The 26,769-nt window shown below is 43.6% G+C and overlaps 1 protein-coding gene and 1 long non-coding RNA gene across 8 annotated transcripts in view; one reads left to right on the top strand and one right to left on the bottom strand.

Annotated features, from left to right (window-relative positions):
• The window catches only part of LOC101939332 (uncharacterized), a 206,828-nt gene that overhangs the window by 148,741 nt on the left and 31,318 nt on the right, over positions 1 to 26,769 (bottom strand). The window lies entirely within an intron of this gene.
• The window catches only part of EGFL6 (EGF like domain multiple 6), a 69,877-nt gene continuing 59,742 nt past the window's right edge, over positions 16,635 to 26,769 (top strand). The window contains exon 1 of one of the 6 annotated variants that reach the window (XM_065580650.1): positions 16,635 to 16,988. In XM_065580650.1, coding sequence (XP_065436722.1) covers positions 16,912 to 16,988 — 77 coding nt within the window. In that variant the 5' untranslated portion in view covers positions 16,635 to 16,911. Of the gene's footprint in view, positions 16,989 to 17,104; positions 17,378 to 26,769 lie in introns of those variants that run through there. The other 5 variants (XM_024108761.3, XM_042840169.2, XM_008172067.4 and 2 more) reach the window with 5 other exon arrangements.

The following is a 26,769-nucleotide window of genomic DNA, read 5'->3' as shown; positions in this document are numbered from 1 at the left end:
GTTCTGCCTGGAGGAGCTTAGAAGGGAAAACCTGCCAGAGGAAGGCTGCCATGCCGCAGACAGCTGGGACGGAGACAGCAGCAGACTCTACTGCTCCTAAAGCAGCAAGACCCAGCCTCAAAGCAATATGCCTCATGAGAGAGGATTGGAGGTAGATCTCATTTTAGACTAAGCCCAAAGGGCTGACCCAGGAAGACTACCTGAGATCCACATCACCCTTGCCTCTCTCTTTTCCTACAGACTCCCCTCTCTCATAAGGGAAGGGAGAGGACTTTTCTTTTGCTTGCTTGAACCTCTTTGGGTGCCTGCTTTTGGGGGAGGGGGGAGAAAGACATTATAAAGGACTGGAAGTGGGGTTTTGAGGGGATGCGTGCCCCCCACATGGCACAAGGAGCAAGGGTAGAGAGGCAGGAGGCAAAAACAGAGGTTTGAAGGGAGACCCATGAGGAGACTTTATTTCAAAGAATATCAGTCTGCTTCAGCTGACAGGTATTATATAACCACTAATGTTCACGACACAGACTGTAACCAAACTCTCTCTAGTTGTTCTAGTGCACAGGTCAGGTGCATAGTTCCCTTTGCTGGTTAGATAAGGAGCCTTGGGTATAATAAATAATACTCAACTTTCTTCCTCTGGGTTTGAAGGAAGGACATTGTTTCTACTCCCTTCTATGAAATCAGCCCCTTATGCTTCATCACATCCATGCTTTCCGAACTTACCTGGAACATGTTTAATCTGAAAAAACTCTAACTAAAAAAGAGATTGCTTAGTCTTCTGAAGGAAATACATCTCATTAATTTGTCAGCTACTGAATTTTTTTATTGCCAGTACTTTAATAGCTATAAATCCTGATGCCCTGAGTTTTGTTCATTCTTTTGTAACTAGAGTATGCACACCAGCAGTTGTGATAACAAACCAATTCTGGCCAGTATCATGGCAAATATACCCTCCTGTGTATAAAGTAGAGGCATGTCTCCAAAAATCTCTTGACAGCTGCACACAGAACACGTAACTTACTCTAGCTCAGTCAAAGATTTTATTTGGATTCAATTCTGTCTGCATGCTAAGTAAATCACAACATATTTATGCTGCTTTTTAGGCAAAAAACACCCACATATAACCTTTTTCACTGCTAACTTGAATGGACGATCTAACTGATTCCATTAGACTGTTTTTGCTTGACAATCAGCTGTCTAGCAGCCTGTGTACCTTTCCCCCGGGGATCAGCAACTTTTGGCACGCGGCTCGCCAGGGTAAGCACCCTGGCGGGCCGGGCCAGTTTGTTTACCTGCCGCATCCACGGGTTTGGCCAATCGTGGCTCCCACTAGCCGCGGTTCGCCGCTCCAGACCAATGGGGGCTGCGGGAAGTGGTGCAGGCCAAGGGATATGCTGGCCGCCGCTTCCCGCCACCCCCAATGGCCTGGAGTGGCGAACCACGCCAGTGGGAACTGCAATTGGCCGAACCTGCGGACACGGCAGGTAAACAAACAGCCCGGACCACCAGGGTGCTTACCCTGGTGAGCCGCATGCCAAAGGTTGCCAATCCCTGCTTTACCCCATCCATTGCTCTGTTCCAAAGCCAAGTTGGCCTGTTGGGAATTCCAGCTGGCAGGCACATGAAATATTCAAAAGAGAAAATAAATAAAATAAATCCCTCCTCTATCTAAAAATAAATAAAATAACCAACCTCCCCCGCATCAATTCCATACTCTTCTTACCCTAAGCCCCCTGCCAAAAGAGTCCAATAATCCTTCCACCTCTGGCTCAGTACCTCTAGGCTTTCCCCTCACCTTACAGCTTTTCCTCACAGAAGCAGTGATGATGGCAAACAAATTGCTCTGCAGTATTTTTCAGCAACAATGGTGGCAGACAGGTCATCTGGGATTTCTGGCTTTGGGGTGGCTACTCTGACGAAAGAGCAAGTCTCCTCGTGTCATGTTGGGGGCCTGCTTGGAACTTGGGGATGATTTTCCTTTAGTTCTTGTTATAGACCGATCTTCCTTGACTGATCAGCACTAATTGGCCCAAGTGGGTGGGGAAGCTGGTTTCTCTGGATTGGTGAAGAGTATTAGGGGAGGGGGACACGAGGCTCTCTCCCAATCCCAACTCTTCAGGATCCAGATAGGCACCAGCACTGCAGGGTGCTCAGTTATAGTGGCTGTAGGAGTCCCACTCAAGGTGGTGACAGCTTGACCCCTCTGTAGGAGTAGCTAGCCAGCGAAGGGCATGAGAGCAGAGATGGCGGTACATCTCTGAGTCCAAACAGTCCTGGGGGAGAGTGGGATTACAGGAAAGGAGGGTAGCAACATCTGAGGAAACAAGGGCAGATGCATCCACAGCATGTAAACTACAGTCACATCTGTCCCAGGCCAAGAGAGTATGTCCTAGACCAGATGTGGGCAAACTATGGCTCGCGGGACCATCATGCCTGGCCCCTGAGCTCCCAGCCGGGAAGCCTAGTCCCCGGCCCCTCCCCCACAGCCGCACGGGCCATGCTCTGGCCCGCCACTCCTGCTGGGCAGCGTGGGGAGTGCAGCTGACTCTGGCCGGGTGTCGCGGCTGCGAGCTCCTGCTGCTAGTAAGGGGGCGGGGAGAGGTGGAGTTGGGTAAGGGAGTGGGGGGTTCTGGGGAGCAGTCAGGGACGAGGGGGTAGTTGGATGCGGTAGAGGTTCTGGGGGGGCGGTCAGGGGATGGGGAACAGGGAGGGTTGGGAGTGGGAGTCCCGGGGGGCCTGTCAGGGGACAGGGATGTGGATGGGGTCAGGGGACAGGGTGGTTAAATAGGGGGTGGGGGTCCCAGGAGGGAGTGGTCAGGGGACAAGGAGCAGAGGGGATTGGATAGGTTGGGAGTTCTGAGGGGGGCAGTCAGGGGGTGGAAAGTGGGAGGGGGCAGATAGGGGGCGGGAGGCTAGGCTGTTTGGGGAGGCACAGCCTTCCCTACCCAGCCCTCCATACAGTTGCGCAACCCCGATGTGGCCCTCGGGCCAAAAAGTTTGCCCACCCGTGTCCTAGACTATAGATTTTGCTTTTATTGAGGCTCAAATTGACTTCTAGTGAATACCTTTTTAGATGACAATCTAGATAATCCACAAACATTTGTGGTTTATTTTACCTGTGTCCTGGATCGAGCTTTTGTTGAGTTGATGACATTTACAAAGGTGTTAGCTAACTGAAGTTAATTGGCAATCAACTCCAGTTACAACAGGGAAGGGGGTGGGGGGCATCCTCTAGTTTAGACTAACCCAGGGAGGGCAGAATATTTTAACAACCGGAGCCAGCCTGCAAAAAGAAGTTTGCACCAGTCTCCAAAAGGTAACAGATGTAATCACATTCCCACCATTGTGCTTGGGGTCTCAGCTATTGGGGAGAGGATTTTTTAGTTGCACCCCAAACTGGCTCATTTTACATAGGCACCTGTAGCTCTCCAGCCTTTTGCTGCAGAAATAGATCCTAGCTGATGGAGTATCTCAGCTTTCATATTTTGGGGAAAAAAAGTATCTAACCCTCATAGCTGTGGAGAAAAGCTTGAAAATATTTCTATAAAGAACAACAACAACAAAAGATTACAACTCTATTATTATTTGAAATTTCATGATTGGGGGGCAGGTCACTTCTTACATGCTTCTAAGGTGCTATGATGGAATATCCACTTTGCACAAGCCCTCTGTGAGTTAATGTGGGCCAGAAAGGGCCAATTAACTTTAGATGCGTCAGCTGGAGGGAAACCAGGGCTTGCTAGGGCCTAATGGCAGATGAAGCCCAGGTGGGGTAGCATTATAATTTGCCAGGAAGGGGCTACTCCTTGGATGGAAAATGAGTTGCTCAGGGATAAGGAGGTAATCCATAAAGAGAATAAGCCCTAGGGAGTCTTAGGCTACATCTACACTACGGGGGGGGGGGGGGGGGTCGATTTAAGATACGCAAATTCAGCTACACGAATAGCGTAGCTGAATTCGACGTATTGCAGCCAACTTACCCCGCTGTAGGGACGGCAGCAAAATCGACCTCTGCGGCTTCCTGTCGATGGCGCTTACTCCCACCTCCGCTGGTGGAGTAAGAGCGTCGATTCGGGGATCGATTGTCGCGTCCCAACGGGACGCGATAAATCGATCCCCGAGAGGTCGATTTCTACCCGCCGATTCAGGCGGGTAGTGTAGACCCAGCCTTATAAGAGGCCTAGAGAGGTGAAGTAGCTATGGGGAGCAGAGGAAGCTCTGGCAGTAAATCCAGAGATAGGCAAGGAGATAGAGAGGGGTAGGAAGGAATCCAGGGAAACATCAACAAGGTCTATCACTGAGCACACTTATGTTGCTAGTCATAAGGTCCCTGGGCCGGAACCCAGAGTAGTGGGCTGGTCTAGCTTTGTTTACTAGCCACTAGCACAACAGGAGAAGCTGGAACAGAAGACTGCCTAAGATGGCATATAGGCAGCTTGTGGGGGTGGGGAGATGTTACTATCCCAGAAGTGGTGGGAGGACAACATAATGACCTGGTCTGAGTCATGAAGAGGGAGCACCCCAAAACAGACACAGAGCGGGACCATAGTGTGAGCAAATGACGGAAGGGGGTACCAGATGGAGTGAGAACTAATTCCTGGTCCCATCCCTGAGGAGGCACACCTGCGATGAGTGGAACCCCCTTTACAGGTGTTCATTACAAAGGGCCTAATGCGGTTGTGGCCTATAAGTACTACTCCAGTAGAAACGTTATGAAATAATAACTAGAACTGGTTGAAAATTTTCTGATGGAAAATGCTGAAATAATGGAATCAAAATGTTCCTTGGAAACACGTTTATTCCATTAAACGTTTTAATGGAAACCAGACTATTTTCTGCCAACTTCCCCAGCAGCCTACGGGGCAGGGGACTTGAGTTGGAGCTCTCCAGGCTTCAAAAGCACTTGGCTCCTCTGCAGCCTGTCAGGTGGGTTGCCACAGAGCCAGAGCTACCGGGATCCCCAGCTCTCAGGGCTCTCTGGGTGGCAGGCTACTTAGGAAGCCAGCTGGTTGGCTCCCTGACTGGCCCCTTCTCTGGGCTGCCAGGCTAGCTGACTCCCTGGACTACCCACCTGATAAGCAGGCTGTTGCTCAGTTCCTGGGCCCCCTGGCCAGGGAGGAAGCTTTCAAAAAATTCCTTTTCAGTTCAGCAATTTTTTTAAAAATTGTCTTTCCTGTGGAAAACTTTCCATTCCCATCTCTTCATTCCAATTCAGAACAGAAGAATTTTCAGAAATGTGAAATTCCAGTTCTCGACAGCTCTCATAATAACCCTAACAACTGGTTTATAACTGTCTATGTTTTCATAATTGTCCTTGCAAGAGAACAGGCTAGACATTTGATTTTTTTTAATTAGAAACTGAGGATCTCCTTCAGATATCACTTCTGTGAAAAAGGGATTCCCCTATGCTCCCTCCTGTCAACCAGTTGTGTGAGGTCAAGGTTTACTAGATGGAAGTCCTCTGCTTCCCCTGTGTGTTGAGGAAGGAATTTCCATCTTGGTACTGAACAAGCCAGTATTGAGATGGTCATTGAGGGCAGGCCAGGTAGTATCCACAGGAGGCAAGCTTACACAGATCTGATGGCCCAAACCCTCTATAGGGATCGCTCTGGGCAGCAGTGACTATTTTATCCAATACACTGGACAAACAGCAGCTGTGGTGTCATGTTTCCTGTAGAACATGTGGGGTAAATTCCATCCAGACAATCCTCACCTAGTCCCAGAGGTGAAAGTGGGCAGGTATGGTGTACCAGTAAGATAGTGGCCGTCAGTGTGAACCGGCATACAGCAGGTACTGGCAGGGCTGCTGATGTGTGTGTGTGTGTGTGTGTGTGTGTGGCGGGGGGGGGGGGGGGGGGAACGACAAAAGGGGCAGCTGCCCTGGAGCCTGGTGATTTAAAAGGGCCTGGTGCTCCCAGCAGCAGCTGGAGTCCCAGGACCCTTTAAATCACCACTGGAGCCCCAGGCAGCGTGGGCCAGACAATGCTGAAGGGCTGTCTGGCCCCAGCCCTGCTCCTTCTGGGCCCCCAGAGCTGCCCCCACCTTGCCTAGGACCCTGGCCACCCTGTGAACCAGTAAGTCTTTTAAATTACTTTCATTCCTGCCTAGTCCCTGGTACAAAACCCAGCTTCCTGGTGGGGCGAGATGAATTTCACCTTTCTTCCATAGGAAGATAGAATATCAGGGTTGGAAGAGACCTCAGGAGATCATCTAGTCCAACCCCCTGCTCAAAGCAGGACCAATCCCCTATTAAATCATCCAACAGATTTTTGCCCCATATCCCTAAATGACCCTCTCAAGGATTGAACTTATAACCCTGGGTTTAGCAGGCCAATGCTTAAACCACTGAGCTAGCCCTCCCCTCCTTCCATGCTGTGCTAGCCATTTTATTTCAAAACATCAAAAGGAGTTAAGCTGATAAAGTTTAAAGCTCCAAAGGGTTGAATTACAAGGCAATCAGTTACCATTTAACATGTTAATGTAACCTAGTAAAGGTGTACATTTTGCACCCTTACATTTTTAAAAGTAGTTTCACTGCATGGGCTTTAAAGTCATCTTTTTCTGTCAGAAAGAAGACAGCTATGACAGAGATTCTATTTTATTAGACAAACATATGGAAAATCTCATATAAAGAGGATCAACAGTACTTGAATTTTCTTGTTACAGACGTATGTAGTCAAGGAGCAAAAGACCTACATTTCAGTATGTAAAAAAATAGTAAAATAGTCCACAGCTTTTTAGCAAGGGGAGCCAAAACCAAGGAATCATGACAAAAGCCAGGAATTTATACTTGTAAAAATTCTCAGTCAAAACCACATAGGGGTCTCTTATTACATTCATTCATAAAGCTGCTGGAAATGGCAATCCCGGTTGTATGGGCAGACTGCATAGGAATCAATGTTTAAAAAACCTGATGGGGGAAATATGATGTCAAATGTGGGGCTTTATATGTTGAATGTTTGGTGTTAGGTTCTTCACCCTGAACTTGCAGCATTCTTCAGGATCAAGGATTTCATTTTAAAAAATAAAAGTCCTAAATGCTCCCCTTTCTCTTGTGAGTGTGGAAGGGACATCTGCAGCCTGGACCAGAGAAGCAAGGAAGGGGAGTATTCTGGCTCCACATGATTTCATTTCCCGTCCCCCAGCCCCCATTCCCAATGAAGCATTTACATTGACTATATGGGCTCCAGAGAAGTGGAAGAGGAGGATCAGGAAGAGAAAAGCATGGCTCAGTCAAAGCCATTCTACCATGCCACAGAGCTGGGTGAACCTGAGTAGTGTCTGGCAGTATCCTCCCTGAATGGTCCTTGCTTTTGGCCCTTAATGTGCCTGTCATTTCTATTGGGAGTGAGAGAAACTGAACAACTAGGATAAAACTAACCAAGTGCAAACTTGCTTCCTTTCCCAGTGCTATGCAGAATAACCCATTGAGGCTGAGCTTCTGGGCCTGTCAGGCTGTGGAAATTGCCTTCCTATGGTAAATCCATGCACTTTTGTCTATGCTGAAATTAGACAGACTGAAGCAATCGTATGATATTCTAACAGACATGACAACTTCACCCATCTGTCTTAACAGCATCTTAAAACAATCAACTTTTAAGAAAAAAGTAACAATGGTAAACTATCATAAGAACATTGAATCCTAGAAAGTCTTAGTAAAAATGGCTCTAATTTTTAAAAATTGTCCTTTTTATTCTCACTTGGGTTTTTTTGTTTGTTTTTTTGCACTTTTCCTCTGTTATGTTGTCATTGTCATTCACCACTGAGTCAGTTAAGTAGATTTGGTATGGTGGATGTGCACAGCTAGTTTGGCACTCTATACAAGGAAACTGGCAAAGGTTGTCAGTACAGGGTCCCTAGGAACCAATGTTAAAACACTTGAATGGCTCTTTTAAGGGGGTAGATAGATGTTTTTAAAGGCACAAATGGCACTTAGGTATCCAGCTCCCACTGAAAGCCAATAGGAGTTAGTGTATCTAGCCCTTAGGTATCTAAGTCCTCTTTGTGGATGTCTACACTGGGGTGTGGGGAGAAAACAACTATAGCAGCGAGTCTATATGTGTGTCAACTGACCCAGAATATTTCATAGTCCAGTGACTAGGAGACTCACCTTGGGGGTGGGGAGACCCGAGTTTAAGTCCTTGTTCCTCTCAGGCAGAGTTGCCCACATCCTGAGTGAATGCTCTAACTCTGGGATTACAGGATAAAAGGAGACACCATCTCCTCTACCTGTGTTTGATGCTGCTCTCCTCCAGTAGGCATGTTTTAAGGAAGCCTCTATGCATGCCTACTAGATCAGGTGAGATAGGAGAGAGAATGCCTTGTTTGAGGATGCTGCTGGGGCTTAGGTGTTAATTCGGCACCAACCATCAGGGCTTAGGTAGCTGTGCACATTCCCACTGGCAGATTTTTAGGCATCCAGGGACTATATTGGCAGAAATTTAGGCATCTAGAGAATTTAGGTGCCTACGGGGTTGGATGGCAAACGAGTGTGGATTTTTAGAATCTAAATTTTGGATCTGACAGTTAAACTGTCCCAATGAATGGGCCACCAGGCCAAACCTGAGTGGTGCTGTAACCCCATATGCCAGGTCACAATGCCGCTTGGTTTTTAAGTCTCAAGAATTTTTTTTTTTCTGTAATGGCTCTGAAAATGAATGTGTTCCATCTCCACTAGTAATAAACCATTTCAGTACCAGTTCAGCAGGAATTGTTGCTGGTAGCCATAGTCATGAGAAACAAAGTTCAGTATAATACCTAGCTGAGGCTTATGTTAGGTTTAACCCTGCTTGCCTTACCCACAGGAGCAGTTTTATGTACTTAGCATAGGACTGCTCAAGTGATTATTAGGAGCAAGATTTGGCTTGTGGAGTATAAAAAACTGTGTAGTAATGTGGAAATCCCGCAGTGAGAGAACTGTTGATTTTAAACACAATGAAATATCTGTAAATTAAAATGTGTTATGAATTAAATGTCTTTCTAATGTTTAAGAGAAGGATAAAAGGCTTATCTGTATTTTAAATCACTGTAAATTGTATCACATAAGCCAAATGAAAACTTGTTTTACATTACCTTAGTATTGATCAGGGAATTTTACAGAGATCACTGTGTGTGTGAGTGAATGCAGCCTTATGTATATGAACGTGGTAGTGATATTATGTGACTGACAAGTGAAATACAGAGGGATTATTCAGTGTTAGTGAGAAATCAAGTTAATCCCACAGCCACAGTCTATGGGCTAAATTGTTTGCTTTACTCATGCAAGACTCTGTTGAACTCAAGGGCAACTTTGTGTCAGTAAGGCAAGCAGGATTTCATTCCATGTAGACAAGGGTTCTATAGGTCAAAGAGGCCCAGGAGAAGGGTTTTCTTGTTATGGGGCTCAAACACCATTGAAATCAACTACAACACTCCCACTGATTCAATAAGAACAGGATTGGGCCCGTAAGTGTAGAATTTGTTCCATTTTCAGTATATGTACCACTTCAGCTCAGTCAGCAATGTTTCATACAGGGCCTGACCCTGCAGCTTTATAGAGACATGACTTCCACTGAAGCCAATGACATTATAGGTCACAATCCTGCAAAGGCTTATGCATGTGATTAACCTTACACATGTGAGTAGTCCCACTGAAGTCAACAGGGTTGCTCATGTGCATATAGTCATACATTTTTTGTAGAAGTGGAGCCGTAGTGTGCATAACACTGAAAACTCAGCCTTTTCAGTGTATACCCCTCAACCTGCTTGAGTCCAAGGTAGCAAATGGGCCTTGAAAACAAGTCCAGAACCCCAAATGAGGGACTCATCAACACTCATAAATAACCTTCAGGAAACAATGAGGAGCTCATTCCTTGGCCATGTTTTCCTGATTTGCCATTTCTGATTCCAATAAAGTGTATCAGTAAAAAGTGGGCTAACAGTAGTGCCCTGATACAGAAGTAAACTGCAGCTGAAAAGATGGGATCTATGGCTGAATAAAGAAAAGCTGTGAGAGATTTTGGATTTGTGGAAGTGGTCATATTTATGTGACCTTGTGGACCTCTCTCATCTGGTCTGTATTGTGAGTGGCCCTGTGTGAGTACCGAGGGAAGGGTAGAAGAAGAGTCCTTCCATAGCCCCTCACATGGGGGGCCAGCCCTAGTTGCAGTCCCACAGTTGCCCTTCTTTAGCAGAGAGATTACTCCCTCCTAATGCCCACTGGAACATGTGCCACTCCCAAAGGGGTTGGGAAGCAGGGGGTGGGACAAGTCAGATGTTCCAGTGGGCATTTGCAGGGAGCAGTTAGTGTAGATGTGGCATAGGCCACCACAGCTGACTGACCATGCAAAAGAGCTCGTGCTGACCCCTTGAAGGGGTGTAGTAATGTAGTGCACTTCCTTGAATGCTACAACGTGTGGGCCTTGAACTCTACAACGTGGGTCTGTGCCTAACAGACAGTGGGCCTGATTCTCCTCTCACTTCACTGGTGTAAATGAGGAGTGACTTCACTGAAATCAATGGTGATACTCTGGTGTAAAGCTGATGTGTGGGAGAGGAGAAACCGACCTGTCAGATAGCCAGGATACCTAAGAAATAGTTTGTTACGCAGGGATTAGTGCATGTCTTGGATGAATTGCTAGATATACAAGGGCCCAGAAGTGCACTAATCCTTTGTAAATGTATTGCCTGTCATGTTCTATTATTATTTTGGAAAATATTTTCTTAAAATGAGGGGAAAGGGTCATATCTGAGCAATTACTAGGTATAATTGACATGGCTATGACATCATTGACACCACTCAGCAAGTTCAGTTTGTGTCCAGGGTTCATTTAATTATGTAGAATAAGATACAGGAAACTCTTAACTAAGGTTCCCCATAGTGTGTGAGTGTGTGGGGCGGGGGGACCTCGTATAACTGCTGCAAAGACTCACGCAGGGCCTTTACAGCAGCTGATCCTAGTGACCATGAGTTAGTGAATTTTAAAATGATATGCTGCCATTGGTACAAACAAGAATGTGTATGTCTGTTGTGGGGGAAAACAAATCACTTATTTTTGTAACTATTTGAAAAGGAAACATTGTAAATTGAATTTGCTGTAAGTTTAGTTCAGATTTTGCCCAATCATACAGATGAATTTTGAAAGAGCAGAATTTGTCCCATCATTTTAAACCTGGGTAGTAGTGCCTTTTGAAGCACTAGACTATTAAATGCATGTGCCTTGTGTATTGTTTGGGGGGCTGGCTGGAATCCAGGAAGTTTGGGTTGGACATTTTATGTGCTAATTATTTAGCTATACTATGTTTATTGCGATAACCTCCCAGTATTGTTGATTCTTGTGCTTTCCATGCTGTCAGCATAATACTCTTGTTACCCAAAGGGAGGCCATAGAATGTGTAAGCAGTGTAAATCTGTCACTTTGGGAATTTACATTATGCCTGTGTGCTTTGTTTAGAGAGGAAAAAATGAAAGGTCTGGGTGGAAATGTTATCATCACCTCACTGAGCTTTCTACACACTAGAGATTAAAAACATTTAGAGTTCAGTAGTGTAGAAGGTCAGGAAGGAAAACAAAATAATAGCCCAGAGAGAGGTGAAGTGGAGAAATCCTGGAGAAATCATCCAGGGATATAGTCGCCTTGTATAAGTGTTTGGTTAGGGTTCTGCTTTGAGGGGCTAGTAATCCATCCAAGGGGAAATTAAACATCCTGCTGCTCCTTTAATGACATTAATGAACAATTCAAAAGAGTCTGCAGTACACACCTGTTTCTCATATGACTCTACCATATCTGAGTAGGATGATCTCAGCTAATAAATAGGAATGACAGAAGACTGATATCAGCTCCCCTGTTTCTCAGGATATTGCGTCACCTTTCCCACCGGCACTAAATGACATTGCCGTATTTATACCAAAGCTCAGATGGCTCTCATCAGATGACCGATTGCCCCAAGTCTTTGAAAGGTAATTGCCCAGTTAGTGCAAGGCATTTGAGGGTGGAAGAGTTGCTAGAAGCTGGGTTCTCACTTTTTCCTTTTGTCCTCAGAATAAACTTCAGTCTGATCTCACGAAGTGGACAGGCCCCAAACCATCTCTGAGTTAGCTGAGTAAACATTTACTATGGATGAGTGTGAGTACTAACTTCCATTGAAAGGAAATTCATTGACAGGCAGGCCCCACAGCAAAGCAGGAGGTCTGTGTTTGGGAAGAACCTCCGGAGTGTTTGGCAAAGTGGAGGTCACATGGCTTGAAGATGTCACACTCTCAAGCCTTGTCTACAATATTACTATAACCAAATCGAGGGACCTGGTTACAACCTGTTTTAATGTTGTACTGTGGAACATGTTTAAAGGGACATGGCTCTGTGGTAACCACCTACAATTTTTAATCATGTTGTAACCAGATTGGCAGTAGTGTTGTTGATGTAAACACAGGAAAATGGAGTTGCCCATTTGAGGAATATGGGGACTGGTTTAGGTTAGTTTACTAACTTTTTTTTTTTAAACTACTGGCGATTAGGGGAGAAATATGTTATAACCAAGTTCCCTGACTCCTTTATAGTTGCAATAAAGCTAACAATGTAGATGGGGCCTTGGTAGCTTCAGAAGAAGGCCATTGCACTCTGGGGGTAGGTTTTGTATAAAGGAGGCCTAGAGTAAAACCAAACTCAGATGCCAAGCATGAGTAAAGTCTATGTCCCATTTCACTGGGTTCTTTCACTGTTTAAAGCCTCTCATTTGAACCCTGCCTTTGGGATTAATCTGGCAAATGCTGAGTGGGAACACTCAACATCTCACAGGATAGTTCAGTACCTTCCAGGACTGAATCCTTAAAAGGAAACAGAATTGCAAATATTAATGTACTGGCAAAAGCTAAACATCCTGTATGAAATCTAGTATTTCAATTTATCTTACTAAATATAAGGCAGCCCTTTGGATAGTCTAGCTATTACCTATCAATAGATTAGTATAATCTAAAATGATTTTGAAGGGAAGAATTACAGTGCACAACTATGTAATTTTAAAATTCAGAATCAAATTCACCTTCACTCAGTAAAACACTGATCATTATTTTAATGGCATGTCTTGCATCAAAGGCTGCATTAATTGAGTGTCTATAGAAGTGTACATGCATGATGAAATCTCCAATGTTTTTATAATATACATTTTAAGGAAATGTAGTGCCCTTAAACGGTACTGAACTAATTGAATTCCTCTCTTTGTCGACCACACAGGCAGCCAAATATGAGGACACTCATATTGGCAATGCATATTTCTCCAGTCTGTCTCACCAAAGTACCTTAAGCCTATCCTGAAGTAACCACCCTTTGGTGAGTTAGTCACCACACATTCAATCAACGTCAGTGCCAATACACTTCACAATGGCCACTGACCAGCTGTCAAATGGCAACAGTGTCTCTTCCCTACTGTACAGGGCTGTATTTGACCCAGTGACCTAGAGATGAAAGGGCTGTATCCCTTTACCAGTCCTATACAGTCCCCCAATGGATGGCATTTACACATTTTAAAATGCTTATGGATCATTTTAATTTTCAACAATTTTATATCTTGTTACAATTATGGTTTTCAATAAGGAACTCTAATGTTTTGATGTTGCCCCCTCTATGATAATGTGATAGAGTTGCCAACCCTCCAGGATTGTCCTGGAGTCTCCAGGAATTAAAGATTAGACTTTAATTAAAGATTGTCATGTGATGAAACCTTCATGAATACCCCTAATTAAAATTGGCAACCTATGAGATGATATAGAGTCTGCACAAGGCCACTTTGGGAGGAAGTCTGCAGTCACAGGAGACAAAGGAAAAATCAGCAGGGGAGCCCATCATGGGATATTTAACATCAAGACTGGATGAGAAATGCAGAGAAATGTCAGACTGTTGTATGGGTTTGGGATAAAATATTATATTTTGGTAAGTGTTTTTTTGTTGTTTGTTTGTTTTTTTTTTTTTAATGTGAGCATGGTGGGGAGACTTAATGATCACGCTGGGTAGAGTTCAGATAGAGTTGAACAAGCATTTCTGCTTAAAACACTTGTACTTACAAAGAGTAGAAAGGGTTGATCCTGTGGTTAAGGAACGGAAGTTGCTATCAAAGATCTGGGTTCTATTCCTGTCTCTGCCACGGATATTCTGTGGGATCTTGGGCATGTCATTTAACTTGTTTTAACTGCTGCTTCTGTCAAATGAGGATAGTGCTTCTTACCTAGCTCACAAGGGTGTTGCAAGACTTCATTGTTTATAAAGAACTAAGATATCATTGACTGGAAGGTGTTATACAAGTGCAAAGTATTTTTACTAGACAAGGTTCCTTAAGGCAGTGCTTCTCAAGCTATCTGATGTGGGGGACCGGCAATTTTTTTTTCCAATGTGCCAGGGACCGATGCTATATTATTATCCTATTTGACGCTCTAATGCAGAAACTCGCCGCGGACCGGCAGCCGATGGCTCGTGGACCGGCACCGGTCCGCAGACCACCACTTTGAGAAGCATTGCCTTAAGGCACAGCTTTGCCTGCTCTCTATTGAGTCAGATTCATTATTGTGATTAGAAATGGGTGAATAATCTGCAAAGAATAAATTACTTCACCAATTTATGGGAGGGTTTTTCAGCTCTGGAAATGTCATAGCAGATTTTGAATTTGTCATATGACTGTATTTCACACATCTTTTTGAGAATATTTTACCTTTCTGAATTGTTTGTGAACAGCATTGCATATACTTGGTATAGTATGGTAAAGTTTGAGCTGTTGTGGTTACTCAGATAAGTTACATTGCATCAAGTCAGATTCTGGCATCAGTTACTCAAGATACATACTGTTGTAACTCTGCATTTGCACAGCTATAAATGGGATTGAAAGTTTGCCCCTTGTTTCTGTTCACTGACCGAACCCATGCCCAGATATTGCTGGTGAGAAAACTGAATCTGAATCCTTCCCATGCTGCCAGAGCCAAATGCTACATTAAGGCACAAACAAGGCTCTGCCATCCCTGTCTATCCTGGACTGCTCTTTGCCTGTCCTCTGTGTTTAGTCCTTTTGAAATCAGGTGATTAGCCAATGTTTGGGGTCTTGTGGTTTGTTTCTATAAGGAGGAGAAAATAGAAGATGGAATTGGGTATTTATTTGATGCAAACCTTTTCATTTACAAACACAGACACTGGTGTCAAACAATGATGCATTCTCTCACCTCTTCTGTTTGGCATTACCATTGACCTCATTATGAGAGAAAGCGTAGACCAATGCAAAACAGGCATTGCATGGGTCAACAACAGGACACTAGAAGATTAAATTTTGCTGACAACACAGCTCTTCTGAGTGGCTGTTCAGCCAACGTGCAAGTCAAGATTGAAAGTATCACAAAAGAAAGGGTTAATAGTTATGAAAAATAAATAAATCTGAGAACCCCAGCAGCTCTGAACTCACGCATTATGTTAGAAGGCAAAGGAATACCGGGGTGAGTCAATTCTCATATCTTGGCAGTAGCACTGAAGCCCAGGGGGATGTCCAGAAGGAAATAATGTCATGAATTGGCAAGGTGGCAGCTGCTTTCATTAGCTTGAACAAGACTTGGTCACTGAAAATCTATAGTTTAAAGACCAAACTCTCACTCTTTAACTTAAATGTTATTTCCACCTTAGTATAGGAATGTGAAAGCTGGAAATCCACCAAAAGTATAGACACATGTCTAAATGTCTTTGGAAGAAAAAATACCTCAGGAGAATACTAGATATATAACAAATGCCAAGATTCCCTAGGAAGTTCAACAGCTTCTTATCTCCAAAGTTATCTAGAAAAGAAAATAGAAATATGTGGATACATAGGTGCTGGAACCAGGGTTGCTGGAGGTGCTGCTGTGCCCCCTGTTTGAACTGGTTTCCATTATATACAGGGTTTACAGGCTCAGCACCCCATTATATAAATTCTTCCAGCACTCCTGGTGGGATGTGTTAAGAATGAATGCTCATGCCCTTCAGGGCAGGGACCATCTCCCGCTCTGTTTGTACAGTGTCTAGCACAAGGGAGTCCCATTCTTGGCTGGTCTTAGGCACTGTCATACTAAACATGTTAAATAACAATAAATGTTTGCCATGGCGGGGGGGGGGGGTCGGGGGCAGCTGGAGGAGAGAATACCCATAAATGCAAACATGAAACTCTTGGTTTGTAAATACACGTATGCCTGAAATTCACTTTCCTTCATGTTTGCACCACTAAAATCAATCGCTGTTTGCAGAAAGCCAGCACAAAACGCGTGGGAATGTTTATGGGAATTTGTACTGTCCATCGCTAACATGGTTACTGTACTGTCCATGATTAACCACTTCTGTAAGCGGGGTTTGTCAGGAGTCGGACTTGTCAGTGTCACCCTTGTTTTACCTCCTGAATTAGGTGCCATCAGCCTCCACTTCACAGGTGAAGCCGTCTGCTTTTCTCTTCCTTCCCCTCCTCTCGGCAAGCAAGAATCTGGGTAATGCTGAATTTCTTTTCTCTCTCTTTGCGGTGGGTTGGGGGGGGTTAATTACTGGGTTGATTGGGCCCACCTTTCCCCGCATCCCAAGCTCAGTGGTCATTCTGTCACTTGCTTTGAAGCGGCAGCAGCGTGCAAAGCCCAGCGTGTGTGTTGCTGTAGGCGGGTCCCCCGGTGGAAGCGAGTGACCCGCCCCCAGCCTACCCGTGTTTTATTTAACCAGATCCCGGACTAGCAGCGTTTGGGAGGGTGGGGGGCAGCGGTGTGGATGTCCCCGCTGGCGGAGCTTCCCGCAATCCTCCTCTGCTCACCCGCCCGCCGCCGGTGCTGGCTGTCCCTGGCTGCTGCTAAACCTCGCTCAGGAGCCCCGAGCTGGCACTGGAGGGAGGGGGAGGCAAATCACACCCACAAAGGCAGCAGCACAGAGCTTCCCCCCCGCTTCTCCTTGCAGCTCAGACATGGGGCCGATCGCTTGCAGCGCTTTGCTAGCCACCCTGCTGCCCTTTGTTACCCGCGGATTTGCTGACACAGCCAGGTTAGTAGACCAGGACCGGCCCAGGGCACTGCTCTCCTCTGCATTGCACGGAAGCCCCGCGGGGACCATGCAGGGGAGGGTGAAATTGGGGGGGGGGGTCTGCCTGTCTCTCCCAGCGAAGGAGCGCTCAGACCCTAGGCGAGAGCGGGACAAGCTCTCTGCAGTGACTAGAGCAGAAGTCGTGCGAACCATTAATGCGCCGAGTGTCCGCCCTTTGTTTCTGCTGGCCAGCGATCAGGGAACGGGCGCAGTACAGATGTGTTGGTTAGTCTCATCTGGTTGCTGAACGCTTCCTGGGACATATTTCACCCTGTGGGTTGTCCGCCAGCTGTTTGCTTTGGCCGTCTCTTCCACGGTTCGCTGTCGGGGATGTGTTTCTGCTCTGATGGGTGAGTGAATCTCTTCAAATTAAGAGGAGGGAAATCAGAGATATCAAGGTGGCGATAGAAACACTTTTCCTATGAACATTTGCACAGACACCTGTCCACCTCTCCTGGTGAGACTGTTTTGCTTTCTGCAACCATTCATGAGAACAAGAAAAATCACTTGTACTAATGATAACAGAAAACTAATACAAAGGGCTGTTGATTTTTTTTATTAAATTAATACAGTACTTGCAATTTTTTCTTCAGTATTTTCCCAGTTCTACTCAAATGTATGTTAATTTAAGTTTTTCCCCTATTCCTCTACATGATGATCCTTTTTAACAACATATATGTTGGGGATGGATTATATAATGTGTGTGTATTGGATGTGTATTGCTATACGTGTGTTAATGCATGTACATTGGTACATTACAAATAGATGTACCTATCTCATGATACCTAGGTATAAGTGTAAAACATATATTATGTGAATTGAAATTAGAGAGAGACCCAAGCTGAACATTTCAGAATCAGATTCCTAACACTGCAAAGTTTTGGAGCATTTGGATCTAGAGTTTTAGGTTGATCCATTATAAAGATAGTGAGGAGGGGGTGTGAAATGTGGATTCTAGTTAGGAATTTGCAACTTCATGGGTGGCCATACCTGGAGTTTTGTTTCGAGCCTATCACTAGCTTTAATGTGTATTATTCAATTCAGGTTTGAACACCTGCTTTTGCTTTTTCCTTCTTTAACTGGTTTCTTATCAGTGGCTGTTGCAGCAGCTGATTCTGGAGGGCAATGATCCTCTTGAACTTTGATTGGGTGCAAGCAGCCGTTTGTGGTGATCAGCTTTTCCTATTTATGCTGTTGCTGCCTAAGCAGAGAGATTCTTGTATGGTACTTTGACTGACAAGGATTTAATAGACTTTCCATAGGCATCTATATCTTCATGTGTTTTCCCCCAGAGCTCTGGATGCATCAAACCCTCAAGCATTTTCCAGTAAGTAGGTGCAGGTAGATGTGTTTAAATTAAGAACTGCTTGATGGTACAGCTCTGAGTATAGCTAGGTTCACCAGATAGCAAGTGTGAAAAATCGGGACGGGGGTGGGTGGCAATAGGCGCCTACTTAAGAAAAAGCCCCAAATATCAGGACTGTCCCTATAAAATCAGGACACCTGGTCACCCTAAGTATAACGCTACTGAAGAGACAGTTATTAAGACCTTCCCTCTATTTTACAGACTATAGACTAAACTTTCCCTGGAGTAATTCCGCTGAAGTCAATGGGATTACACTGGGGATGGCTCTGGCTCTAATTTAAAAAAACTCAGGAGATATAGATGAATACAAAGAGGGTAAGCAAAATACAGAAAGCTATAAATTGTCCTTCTCTTAAATTTGCTTGTAGAAATAGACACTCTTAATAACCATATGTTAAAGGTTTTTAAACATTTGTATCCCACAAGGAGAACATCGAGGTAAGGTCCAGCATACAATTTTGAGAGGGAATTAACGAAGTTATTCAGTATCAGACAAACTTTTCCAGGGCTTCACATTCAGAGTTAAGCAAAAAGCCATAAAGACTTTATTTACTACCAATAAAATAGTAACTATTAAAAAGGAGAATTCATAGCAATTAGAGATGAAGTTTTCAAGATGTAGCATGGTTTATTTGTTTAGCATTAGGACCATGAACTGGTATGTTTCTTATCAGCAAGTGGAAGTGTGGTGTTCCAGCATGTTCAGAGCTGTCAAGTGCTCAGTTTTTCAGGAACTGAACAGGGACTCAAGTGTGTGAACTCCAGAGCTGCTCATATAGAAAACACATTTTGCACTTCAAGCAGGGCATCCGTAACCAGCATTATGTTCGTGTTCGTTATTTCTTGAGGTTTTATGCATTTGTGTTTCAAGCTTTTTCAGAGTCCTGAAATTGCAGAATGAAAGCATTTCAACAGAAAATGTTTCTTTGATTTTTTTTTTTAGCTGAACCAGTGATGTGTTGTATAAAAACCTCAATTATATAACATTAAACCAGGAAATTTGAAGACTGATTCTTGCTCCATGTCCAATGCATGGGTATGACAAGACAGATTGGTGGTGGCGGTTCCCAGTGGGTTTTTTTGGCCAAGATCAGAGTTGCATCTTGTTCTAATAAAAACAGACTTTAAACATCTAGATAGAAGGGTTAAACAGCATGTTAAATAGATTTTGTAGAGGATACTAAATTAAAGGGACTCAAAAATACCAAGTGTCCTATAGAGTTTAGAAATATGGACAGGAAATAGCAAAATTAGAATCAGCCTTGAAAAACTGAAGTTAATACTAATATTATTTTTCTAAAAGGAAAAATGATCAGTCACTGAAAAGGCCGAGTCCAGGAAAGAAATGATAACAAAAGGAAACATCCAGGTCATAAATTGTTAAGAAACAAGCTTGCAGAGAGCTAAGAAAGACGAGACGAAAAGATCGATAAGATTTTTTCAGTGTGGTCAGAGGCATCATTGTGGAGCAGATGAAAATGGTTCTTTTCTTTAAAGTTCAGGTTATTCTACATATTAGGGATGAAATTCTGGTAAAACTTCCATTGATTTCATTGGGGCCAGGATTTCACCCTAGGCCCTAGTCTTGCAGTACTAATTCAGGAAAAACTCCCATTGATTTAGATGGGAATGTTGTCAGCAAAAGGACTGTAGAATCAATCCATTTGAATACTGTGTTCAGTTCTAGGTCTTTCATTACCAGAAAATATATTTGAACAGCAAACAGTTCAGAGAATAGTGACAAAATGGTGACATGCTGAAAAGAATGGCTAAACATTAGAGAGAGAATTAAAAGAACTAGATTTGTATAATGTGATTAGAGGGAGATGGGCATGAAAACAGTCTACAGTTATTTAAAGGGTAAAAATACCAGGGCTGGGTTGTACCTTTGAGGCATAACCATGCTGTAGAGGGGTTTTTTGGGGGGGGAAAGGAGCTGGGAGGAGGAGGAAGGGCATGATGGAAACCTTAGGCAAATTCTTGCTGACTCAGCCAGAATTCCTCATAGGGTTCTGAAGGAGCTCTCGCTGAAGCTGAAGCTTCACCATGGGTACGTCTTCACTACCCCCCATATCGGCGGGTAGCAATCGATTTATCCGGGATCGATATATCGCGTCTCGTTAAGATGTGACATATCGATCCCCGAACACGCTCACCGTCAACTCTGGAACTCCACCAGAGCAAGCGGCGGTAGCGCAGTCGACGGGGGAGCCGCGGCCGTGGATCCCGCGCTGTGTGGACCCCAGGTAATTTGATCTAAGATACTTTGACTTCAGCTACGCTATTTAAGAAGCTGAAGTTGCGTATCTTAGATCGATTTCCCCCCCCCCCCCCCCAGTGTAGACCAGCCCCATGTCTCATAACCAGAGTTGGCTAGGGCAAAGTTGGGAATATCCTAGAATATTAGGGTTGGAGGTCATCCAGTCCAACCCCCTGCTCAAAGCAGAACCAACCCCAACTAAATCAAATGATAACAGAAGATAAATGACAGGGATTTGTGCAGATTGATTTGTTTTTCATGAGAGGTCATAACTCTAAGTAAAACAAACACACGGCTTCAAATGACACAGTGCTTAAGTGTATGTATACAGTACATACCATAAAGCATACCTATTATTTATGGGTGTATCTGTCACAAGTTAGCAATATAGTCTGGGGTAAGAAGAGAGCCAACTCTATTTTGTTTTTTCTCATATCATCCTTAACACTGATTGGGTCACTTCCTCAGTTACTCCTGGGGGAATTCTGCACCAAAAAATTAAAATTCTGCATACAATATTTTAAAATTCGGCACACTTTATTTGTCAAAATAACAATATAATCACACCAGCTTCAATTATTTTGGTGATTTATTTCAAAATACTTGTCAGCAACTATGTCTGTAACAATACAGACAACAAAAAAGATACAGGAAATGTTTTTTTTTGTCAAATAGATTCCTTGCTAGTCATATTAATACAGAATTCTGAGTAATACATCTAAACTATAATACAGAAATGTATTTCCCGCACCCTTCTGAAGCAGTGCAAAGACTTGGCTGAGTCGGGGTAATGGAGGAGCTGAGGGAAAGGGAAGGAGCCTAGGTGTGGACTTGGAGGGTTGTTGGATGTAGGTAGAAGTATGGAACAGGGGTTTGAGGGTTTTTTTTTGTGGAAAGGGATGGATTGTTAGGGATCCTCCACCATGCAGACCCTGGCTGACCCCTAGCCTCTTTCATTCAGTTAGGCACATTATCCCCTGTCCCCATGTGTCCCTGCACCCCCTCCTTCCTATCCCAAAGTGGCCCTACACCCCTACTCAGCCATCCCACCAACCCCATGTGACCCTGCACCCCCACTCCAATTCAGCCCCCCAGTCTGCGACACGCAGCCCCATGTGTCCCATGCTGTCCATCCCCCCCCCCCATATCCCGTGTCTCCTGACCTAACCTCATGGGCAGGCACTGTGAGGAAGGCAGCTTCTCTTCTCTGTGCGCAGTTGGGGCTGGCCTGGGAGCAATTGCTCTGTTCTGGCACCGCAGTGGCCCCTCTAAAAGGCATAACTGCAGCAACTTTCCTGCAGAATGTATTTTCTGGGGGGGGTGGGGGGAATAATTCTGCCCAGCACATGAATTCTATGTGAGTGCAGTGGTGCAGAACTCCCCCAGAGTACTCAGTGCACTGTACTACCGATAGATTCAGTTGCACAATACTCTAGCTGTATAGTTCTACAGTTTAATCAGAATCATTCATTTACATTTTAAAACTCTGAGCCATTTCAAGATAAGGTTAAATACATGTGCATATATTCCTCCATAGAACAAAAAACACAACCTGTCAGTGGGACTGCACTGCCATGTGTATTTAGAAATAAGGATAGAGAGAGACAAGAAGTCAGTTTTTTAAATCTTTTTTTCTAATATTTTTCCTTATAAAAAGTCATCCTGGTACTATTCCATTGGCTTCAATGGAATACACAGTGCATTTGTACCAGTGATGAATTTGGCCGCATGTGATTTTTCCTTATTTTTTCATTGTGTGCATAGTTCAGCGTTTGTTTTATAATCCTCTTTGTCTTCATGTATGTAGTCCACCTTTAATTTTTTTTATATTAGACTTAAGAAAACTAGTTTTTCTCCTCACCTTGGGTGAAATCGTGGCCCCATTGAAGTCAATGGGAATTTTGCAACTGAATTCAATAGGGCCAGGATTTGAGGGATTACTAATTGTAACTCTAGAGAACAATAAGTGTACATGGAGGGGAAAGCAGTCTAACATGACCGTTCTTGAAACATGCTACTGTAACTACATAGAGGGATCAGAGAGGCAACGCTTAAACCTGAGAATTTATTTAAAAAACAATCCGAGTAATTTGGTAGCAGCATAGCTCACTTAACTTAAGGAAAATTAAAAACCAGGAGTGAAATCCTGCTCTGTTGATCAATGATAGTTTTGCTTTTACTTTCAAGGAGACCAAGATTTTACCCCAGATGTTTTAGTAGCAGTTGGCTATTGAGTGTGCAAGTGCTGGCCATAACTATCTTTAAGAGATCTTGGGGAAATAATGCACTAACTCTGATAAACAGCTGTTTTGAAGCACAGTATCTCATCCCATTTTAATTTTTTTGTTGTCAAAATATCAAGACCAATACTATTGGTTTAAAGAAGGTGGATTTATTCCTGAATATAAACTGTTGTTTAGTTCATTTGAACAACTGTTTATTTTTATTAAACCAATGGCTAGATGACTCTGAAAACCGGCATTATATTGACCTGATGAACAGTAGATCATAAGTATGAATGTCTTCACTTTTTCTTTCTCACTGTTTTTCCTTTTTTGTTGATGCTAAAGTGGCTGCTTGCCAGGTTTATAGTCCTGCAGAGTTCTTGTATTTAATAACGTTTTTGACGACCCAAGTGGTAGTCATTAACATTTTTAATGGATTAGCTTTGGATTCTTTTATACTATCTATGCTGCTTTGGGGTTCACTCAGGCCGGTAAGGGGTTGAGTCAACACCTGCCTTGCAGCTCTGGGTGTCTTAAATGTTCTGCTGCTGTGGTTCCCAGCTCTGACACCAACAGCCAGTCTTACAAGCATGCAGGTCACACCCTGGCTTCCGCCATCCAGTTACTCTTTGCAGGCGGACCTCAACAACCCTTTCAGCCCTGAGTTCTCGCCCCACAAAGTCTTCTTACTGTAATTCTCGCAAAACCTTATCAAGTTTGCTGCTCCTTTAAAAGACAGCACACAGCAGCTGATTACCTTTATCTGAGGTTAACCGGCACTCTTTCAGTCAAAGCACTGAGTTGGTTTTATAGTGAAAGTAAGTTCACGACAAAAGGAAATAGGTTAAAGTGATATCAAGTATAAAGAATTAAAATAGAAATGGTTAGAAACAAACAAAAGTAAAAACACGCTTCTCAGACTAAAACTCAACTTAGCAAACTAGAGTCTTTTGTTCAAAGAAGTTTTTCTCAACACAGTAATTCTTCCAGCCTGGCTTGCCCATTCTTTAGCCATGACCCAGCTCCCTGAGCTCAAAGTGCTTGGTTTCTTTGACTCCTAAGGTGAAGGGTAGCTTAGGGGTTCTGTCCTCTTCTTTTTATAGTCCAGTAAACTTTTGAAATGTATTCTTTGAGACGTAAGCCCCAGACAAAGTTCTCTCTCCACCTGGTTAGCTTTGTTTACCTTATATGTAAATATACCTTTGTCTCTGCGAGATGACCAGGCTGGTCACACAAGCAAATACACATTCCTTTGTCTAAGGCAGACTGGGCTTAAGCATTGCTTAACAAACACATTTTAGAATGTAATTCTAGCACCTATTTATAACTGTTTGTACTCATCCCATACACACCACTGTCTACATACAGTCTACATACAGCAGGCCTGACATACTCACTACACTTAACACATTGTTGTCATGATGTATACCCAAAAGGTGGCATGTAATACAACATTGGAAAACTAATGACTTACTCACTCATTAATATTCTTGCATAATGTATGTATGGGTTGTATACTAAGAGATATGGATATGTGATAAATTATATTTTAAAAATGTGTTTGGCAAGCAATGCATAAACCCAGTCTGCCCTAGACAAAGGAATATGTATTCATTTTTCTGACCAGCCTAATCATCAGGCAGACCCAATGAAGGCACACTTACATAAAAAGTAAACAAAGCCATCAGGTTAGCAAGTGGGGGAGATAGTAATCTCTTAATTATAAAGAGAGGAGCTCTGAACCTCAAATATAAGTAATTGAATCAACTGTATACACTATTACTGTATTATAAACGTGTGTCTAGTAAGGTCTTTTACAAAAGCTAATGACACACTAGTGATTGATATCATTGTAAAATATAAGTATTAATGCTATATGAGGAATTATGGATGCTCCCTGACATTATGCTTTAAAGTCTATGACCAAACAAAAGGAGAAACATGTTTTCTCCCAGACAGGAGGGAAGACAGCTCACTACCTGTTACCAGTAAAATGAAGCAAAGTGTGTCCAAAAACAATGGAAGCCCCATCTCAATATGCATCAGCAGGGGGATGGGTAGCCCACAGGAAGGGAAGAACAGCATGAGGCCATCCCGAGTCTGAGGACAAAACAGTAAGTTTGGGAAGATAAATGCCAAGATGGCTTCTTCTCTATCACTGGACAGACACAAGGGGTCCAGAGCTCTTACAAGCTGGGAAGGGTGGATCCTTCAACCCAGGGGGCTGAGGTCTCTTGGAACTGAATATAGCTGAGAAACCTGCTTAGGCAAAGATCTTTCAACTAGGTAAGGCTCGGGAAACCAGCACCTTGTACTTTCTGTGGAAGATCCTGACTGAAAGTCAGCCATGGCAGGAAAGAAAAAGATTTAAAAGAAATTTACCTTGAACCAAAGTTATAGCTTGTTGAGTTAAATCTTAGCCACTAGGAAGTGTATTTTACTTTTATTTGCCTGTAACCATTTTGTCATTATCCCTTGTACTTGAACTCAGTTAAAACCTCTTTGTTAATAAAATTGTTTTACTTTTCATCTAAACTAGCCCTGTGCTGTGTTTGAATTGAAGTGATAATGAAGTCCAGTTAAATAAGGCGCTGTGCTTTTGTCTCTTTAAGTAGCAGTAAACCTTATTAGTGCTCTGAGTGTCCCAAGAGAGGGCTGAATACTTCAGGGCAGATGGTTTGGGGAAATTCAGGACTGGGGGTGTGTTGGGGTTACTTGGCTGGTGGAGACCACAATGGAGCTGTTGGGTTGTAGACAGGCTGCTGGGGTCAGAGCGCTGAACCAGGGCTGCACTGCACACAGACACTCAGGGCACTGTATGTTTATCTGACGGGTGTTGGTGTCTGAGCTGTGAACCATAGCCGCAGAGCATTTAAGGCACCCAGGGTTACAGAGCAGATGGTGACACAACCTCTCACTGGTCTGAATTGCACTCCAGAATGTGACAACCATTCAATGATTTTTGGGACTGGCACGTTACTAGTTTGAATATGATACAGATTATGACAACAGTGTGTTAGGTGTAGTGAGTATGTCAGGCCTGACAAGAGTTGCTGACACAGAGTAATGAACCGCTAATGGGCCTCTGTGTCACACTGTCAAAGTATGACTTATGAGAAATGAATGCAATTTCAAATGTAGAATTTGCTCTTTTTCCATTGTCACAGGAATGTAATCTTTTTATCTGCAGTTCCTGCAATATCAAGCCATGGTACATCCAGGAGATTTTATATAAGAATGGTAATATGGAGTGCAGTGTCAGTTACCTCAAACCATTAGATTCTTGTACTGAATTAATAGTTTGTGCATTAATCTCTTCATATCACACATGAGATTCCTGACTCCTGCAGATGACTTTGGAGTAGTGTCATTTGTCTACATGGGCAGAACAGACTCAGGTGTGTTTTCAAGACCCTTTCCTAACAGAAAGCTTTTTAGCCATAAGTAGAATGATTTTTAAAGTAGAAAATACACCCCCAACAGAGTTTCTTTTAATCTGAGCTGCATAAAATGCCTTCTCTCAATGTTAAGGCACAGAACATCATTGAAGTCTATGGAACTGTGCTGATATACACTGGCTCAGCATCTGCCCCTTGAGTTTTACAAAGGAATATTCGTTTGTTAAAGAAAGGGAAAGGCAAAGCTTTTTTGAATAAAAACCAAACAGCCCCAAATTCAGAGGCTATGAATAATGAACTGATTATTGGAATGACATCAGAAACTTTAACATGCATTTGTAAAGTTAATGGTGTCAGCCAGCCACAGGTGGCACTGTAGCACCGACAGACCCCAGCCGTCAGTGGGCGAGATCGAACCTGGGATCTCTGAAGCTTAGTGCATGAGCCTCTACTGCATGAGCTAAAAGCTATCTGGCCCTTAGAAATTAATGAG

This window comes from Chrysemys picta, chromosome 1, assembly GCF_011386835.1.
Source record: "Chrysemys picta bellii isolate R12L10 chromosome 1, ASM1138683v2, whole genome shotgun sequence".
In the NCBI taxonomy this organism is placed as follows: domain Eukaryota; kingdom Metazoa; phylum Chordata; order Testudines; family Emydidae; genus Chrysemys; species Chrysemys picta.
This window is presented reverse-complemented; position numbering and strand designations above follow the sequence as displayed.